Here is a 6,058-nt window from a genome sequence, read left to right on the forward strand (position 1 = left end):
AACGGGCTCGGACAGCAGAGTTACACGCTAGGTAACTGTGAGGAAACTTGTCCCTTTCATTTTCAAGAACGTATTTTATAACGTAAGTGGAAGTCAGATCAATTTATGTTCGGAAAATGGATACTACAGGACACGTCTGATTCATCACAATTGAAAAAATATCTTTAATTTTACTAGGCAAGAACCAGCTTCACTCAGCTTCTTAACTCTACGTGTCTGAAAAGGGAAGCTCGCAGCTTGTTTTCGATAAAATAGCTACAAGAGTCATTAGAAGCTCGGATTTGGTATTTTAAGTTTCACTTACCCAAAGGCAAAAAGACTTGACTTTTTAGAAAACAAGTTATAAATGTTTGAATAGATTTGTAATATACGTATAAGATCTGCAGCAACAGAATACATACCTGAAGAGAGCTCATAATTTCATTTAGTTTATTAGACAAAAATATATGATTTAGACAAGTTTTGCTGACGCGCTATTTACAATCTGAAATCACTCTATATACAGAAAAAACACAAACACATGGGAAACATTTACCAAACAAATAATCCAAGAATGGTTAGAATAACACGATCTGAAATGGTACAATGAAGAAGGGGATCCATCTACAGATTTGTGTAATCGCTTTTATGGATTTGCACCACCTTATTGCAAAAAGAGATTGATGGGAGTCGTTTATATCGTTTCCTTTTTTTTTTTCTTTTCTGTCCTTAATACCAGTCTCTGTAATATTTTTTTTTCACCAAACCATTTAATCAAGCGGAAGGGAGAGCTGTTAAAATTCTCGGTGTTCCCTCTTGCTGAGCCAAAGAGCTGCAGGGGGGAAGGGAGGAAGGAAAAAAAAAAAAAAAAAAGACGTAACAATCTTTCAGAAAAAAAAAATAAAAAGAGAGAGAATCCTTTCCTATAATTGCCTGTCTATTGCTATAGCATCCTAGTATTAGTTATTTGCACAGAAATCATTGTCACTGGTGTAATTAACACAAGAGATTTGAGGTCTGTTAAGTTTCAGAAAAGTTACAGGCTGGCTATGTACAATTGCAATTTAGCCTAACTTTGAAAAGATTACAGCAACTTCTGTGTTGTTCTTGTTGTCTGTATGTATTATTATGGTGATGATTAGGTGTTATAATTAGTCTTTATTATTCAAACACTCTGTTTCACATAAGTAACATTCCTGCAGTGAAAACAAACAAACAAACTCACTTGTCACGGACAGGCTGGAAGGGCGATTTTAGCGGCTGAGGTGGGGATTCAGTTCTTGGTACATTTTCTCTTTCTAGAAGAAGACAGAAGGAAAAAAAAAACAAACAAACAAACAACAAAAACAGGAGAACCATTTTAGAATAGCAACAATAAAAATCTGGACAGTGTGCAGAGAACACACCTCCCTCTCACCCTCTTGTTCAGACGTGTGTAGGTATATATGTGTTTGTGTGTAGAGCACTGTTCCCTACTTTCAGTATTTAAGGAGTATGCAAGCTTTTCTTGCCACATTTTTGACTGTCATAGAAATTATTGGGAGATGAGGGTCAGGAGGGAGGGAAGGGAAGCAAAACTCAATATGTTTCACAACGCTATTCCTACATTCTCATCTTATTTGATGGGCATATAGGCTGAGAATGTAATAGCCCACATGAAATGGGCTTAATGTATGCAATCAACATGCTCCAGGAGAAAAAAAAAAAAAAAAGAAAAAAAAAAAAAACAACAACAACCAACGCTAGGGTAAACTGTAACTCCGTTAAAAGCAATCAGTTACACCAGGGCTGAATCTGACACCATTCCTCAAGGAGAAGTTCATGTGCGTGTGTTGGGGGTGGAGGGAGGAGTGGCTGCCTGGTGCATTCATTACCTATGTGTTTGGGACTGGTCCTCTCTGACGGTTTTTCACTGCTTAGGGCTCCCAGGGTTGCTGTTAAAACAGAAGGTTGTTGCTGGGCCTGGAGGTGGTGATTATGATGAGCAGCGTGGTGGTGATTTACTCCCAAAAAGGACCTCACATTTAGCAGGGAACTTTGAGTGAGGAAAGCCCCATTTGTCCAGTTGTGAAATTTACCAATCTGGCACGTGTAGAGTCCATGGCTAGGGAGAAAAGCGGGGTGCTGGATCTGTGGGGAAGTGTGGTTAACCTGGGGAGGAGGGGGCGGAGGGGGAGAAGATTTCAGGGCACCATCGGGACTGGTCGCCGTCTCTGCCAAAGACCAAATCTTGGGTTTGCTGTGAGATGGCATCTGTAAATTGTTCTGTCCCCCGGGACTGATGATTCGCGTGCTGTTGTCAGAGGCCTCCTTCACCATGGCCAGCGCGTCTTTGGGTTTCAGCCCTTCAGACCCTGACAGTGCCAAATCCTTCTCCTTTTCCAAGTGCTCCTCTTCGCTGCTTTGTCTCAGGAGCTCGGGCTTCTCCTCCTCTTCCTCGTTGCTCTGCTCCCCATCGTTCTCATCGATTTTGTCAATGTCTATGCTCTCCAGGTCGATTTCCTCATCATCTTCATTCTTCTCGGGGTCCCCCTCATTGTCACTCCCGAAGAGGTTCGCGTCTTCTTGGTCCTTACTCCTGGAGCCCCAGGTTACCTTGTTCTCCTTCTTGAGCCGCCGGCGGGCGTTGGCGAACCAGGTGGAGACCTGGGTGAGGGTCATCTTGGTGATGATGGCCAGCATGATCTTCTCGCCCTTGGTGGGGTAGGGGTTCTTGCGGTGCTCGTTGAGCCAGGCCTTGAGGGTGCTGGTGCTCTCCCGGGTGGCGTTTTTGGGCCGCCCCGGGTCCCCGTACTGGAACTGTCCGTAGGGATAATAGCCGGGGGCGGTGTGGGCAGCAAAGGTAGCAGGGTGGACACCCGGATTATCTTTCAGCTCGTACTGGGAGCCCTGCAACACATTCAGACAAGCGGAGAGGAAAAAGCACATCAATTATCTCGTTAGCGTCTCTAACAGACCTGAATAGGCTACTCCGGGAGCCAGAATACGCCTTTGAGCCGTGCAAAGGGTCTTCACAGGCAAATTCGACCCTCCCCGCTCCAGGCTCTTCACGTTTAGATCAGACAGAGGTATTCCCAAATGATCCCCCCTTCTTGCAGGGAAGGGAAAGGAGAGGGGCTAAGCTGGGCTCCGCCAGGCGTTATGCGTATTTTCTCCGCAAACCAAATCAAACCAAAGGATGGAAATGCAGCAACTTCGCCTTCGCCTCGGCGAGACGATTTACTGTGCCCTCGAAATTCTCAGGCAGAGAAAGCAGGTACTACACCTCAGTTACAAACTCATGCCTGCCCACAGCGTCGCGTTTCTCTGCAAAATATCCAGGAGGATATTACAAATGCATGCAGAGCATTCTTCTTTGGCCCCAGATCTGCCTTTAAAAGGAGTTGGCGTGAGACGAGACTGGGGAGATGAATGCACAACTTCACTACGAAGACACTTACAATGTAAGAGATTTTCCACACACAAGCCAATCCCCCCGCCCCCGCCTTCGCCCCCCCAAATCATACGCTAAGATTCTGGTGTAAAACATTAACTTCTAACTGTTAGAAGAGCCTTTAAACTCTGGAATGGAAACTGATCCACGCATTGTAGAATATGGATAGGCAGACACTTTATCTCATAAGTTTTACTTTGATGTGGGCAGAGCAAACACAAATTGTTTACAAGCGTTTAGAGACGGTGATTTATTCGCAATCAATATTCTTTTTATCATCAGTAGTAAAACACAGCAAGTCAAATTATCCCATCAGGTGTTTTGGTAAATAACATTTTATCTTTCTAGCAACCTCATTAGGCCTCATTATTACCGCAAATTGTCCAGATATTAACTTAATATTTTAGCCCTTGATTTACAAATTCTCTGCATTTTAGAATTTATTTCACTATATCGCCGTCATGGTAAATCACTCTAGTAAAATACCAGGATACTTTGCAAGGAGGAAAGGGAACTGTTCCTAAAGAGCTAACATTTGAAGCCGTTTTCTTTTTTTCTTGCTTCTACTACAGCCTCGCTTTTTTTTCTAGTCCAGAAATACATACTTAGTATTACTCTTGCGAAATTTGTGTCAGCCTTAAAAACGAACCTCTTCAAAAATGTCCGCGAAGAAACTAACCTAACTTTGTCAAACAGTTAAAAAGGACCGTGTATTTTAATTTCAGAGGCAAAGCTTATACACAAAGAGAAGCCCGATGTAATTTTTGTAATGTGTTACAGAGTAGGCTTTCTGCACTCCCTTTATTCCGCTGTCTTTTGTTATTGTTGCTGAAATGATATTTTTTTGTGTAATCTCTGCTGGGAATTCTTTTGAAGGAGCCACTTGTAAATCACTCATTGCTGCTGTCTCAACTTTTACTGCATTTCCAAAATCAAGGTTAAAAAAAGTAGGAAATGCATGCTGTTAAAAGTGCCTTCGCAGGAAATGTTTGCAGCACCAAATGATCTGTTTTCAGATGCTGACCCTTGTTCGACAGCGTATCTCCCTACTCGCCGACATATATGTATTAAAAACCCTCGCAAGTTACGCCTCGCATGCACCCGGTTATAAATATTCACACTTTTATGTTTCGGGGGGAGAGAAAAGAGGGACATTCGGAAACTAAGTGGAACCTATGCGTACCGCCGCCGAGAAATTTGGAGATACTAGCAACGAAACCGTTTCAACGACACCAGAGGTAAAACCAGTTAGTTAAAAAAGAAAACAAACAAAAAAGATGTTTCACTTTTTAACTATTGCGTTCTAAAGAAAAGGCAAAAAGAGATCCGAGGACAATCTGGGTGGCGGCAATTTGTTTTAGAGTTAACGCCAATACGCCTTACTGCTCCAATGCATGTAATGGGATGTAGATGCCCTCCGCTTGATGCAAATCCGATCTACCATACTCGCCATAATCAGAGTAGGAAAAGTTCAGGGAAGAGAACGGGCCATTTTTAAGGCTCGAAGGAAAAGGTCGCGAAATAAACGGGCGTACCCACTCCCGACGCTGCACTTTGGCCTTTCGGACGGAACCTGTTTATAGCTCGGCGGCAAAGAAAAGGACCGGGCGGAAAGAGGAGCGCGCTGGAAAGCCGATCGAAACAACAGGACCGAGAGTATCACCCGTCAACAACACCACCAATAACAACAAGGAGGGGGGGGAAAAAGAAGCCGAGTTGCTAGGGAAAGCCGACAACACCGAGGCAGCAGCCCTGCTCAGCCCTTTCACCGCCACGAAGGAAAAAAAAACTCGGAGCCGAGTTTTGCCCGGCTGGAGCGACGGGATGGGGGCAGACGGAGCCCGTCGCTCCCCGGCACCTCATCTCTCCCTCTCCCTCTCCGACCCACCGACACCCACGGTGTCGTTCCCCCCCCCCCCCCCTTCCCCGGCCATCAAGCGGTTCGGCGGCCTCCACCCGCGGGCCCGGGGTGGGTTGAGGCGGGGGTGGTGGGGGTGGTTGATGGAAGGGGGGGGGGTGTAAGGCATCTCGGAGCTCACTCACCATTTGGGAGAAGAGGCCGAGGTCGGCGGTGTAGGGCAGGAAGGCGCTGTAGTTGGGGGCGCTGTAGGGACCGGCGTACATGCCCAGCACCGAGGTGACAGCGGCCGAACCGCTGCCCAATTCGGCTCCCGCCGGCCGACCCGAAGCGGCTGCGGCTGCTGCTGCGGCTGCGGCGGCTGCGGCCAGTACCCCGGGCCGGTCGCTTCCGTACACAGCCTGGCTGGCGCTGAGATACTGCGGGTAACCCAGCTGGGGGAAGGACATCTCCGGGGCGAGGGCACAGCGGCGGAGGAGGAGGAGGAGGAGGCGGCACTGGCGGCACTGGCGGCGGCGGTAGAAGCGGCAGAAATATAAAAAAAAAAAAAAAAAAAAAAAAAAAAATGCCGGGGGGGGAGGGGGGGGAAGGAATTATTAAAAAAAAAAAAAAAAAAAAAAAAAGAAGGGGGAGGAGGGAGCCTGAACAGCCGGGGAGGGGAGCGGAACAAACCCGGGCTTCTCTGGATCTCTCTCTCTTTCTTTCTTTCTGTCTCTCTTTCTCTCTTTCCTTCCCCCCCTCTCTCTTTACTGGAGTCAGGCAGGGCGAGAGAACAGAACTCGAGCCGG

At 46.4% G+C, this 6,058-nt stretch overlaps 1 protein-coding gene across 1 annotated transcript; it reads right to left on the bottom strand.

Moving 5' to 3' along the window:
• Positions 1 to 703: 703 nt before the first annotated feature.
• Positions 704 to 5,796, bottom strand: IRX1 (iroquois homeobox 1). Its single transcript, XM_030012787.2, has 4 exons — positions 5,456 to 5,796; positions 1,854 to 2,868; positions 1,205 to 1,277; positions 704 to 811 (listed from the first exon to the last, which is right to left on the bottom strand). The coding sequence occupies exons 1-4, from the start codon at positions 5,717 to 5,719 to the stop codon at positions 754 to 756; spliced, it is 1,410 nt and encodes a 469-aa protein (XP_029868647.1). The 5' UTR covers positions 5,720 to 5,796; the 3' UTR covers positions 704 to 753.
• Positions 5,797 to 6,058: the final 262 nt, after the last annotated feature.

This window comes from Aquila chrysaetos, chromosome 4 (assembly GCF_900496995.4).
Source record: "Aquila chrysaetos chrysaetos chromosome 4, bAquChr1.4, whole genome shotgun sequence".
NCBI lineage: Eukaryota > Metazoa > Chordata > Aves > Accipitriformes > Accipitridae > Aquila > Aquila chrysaetos.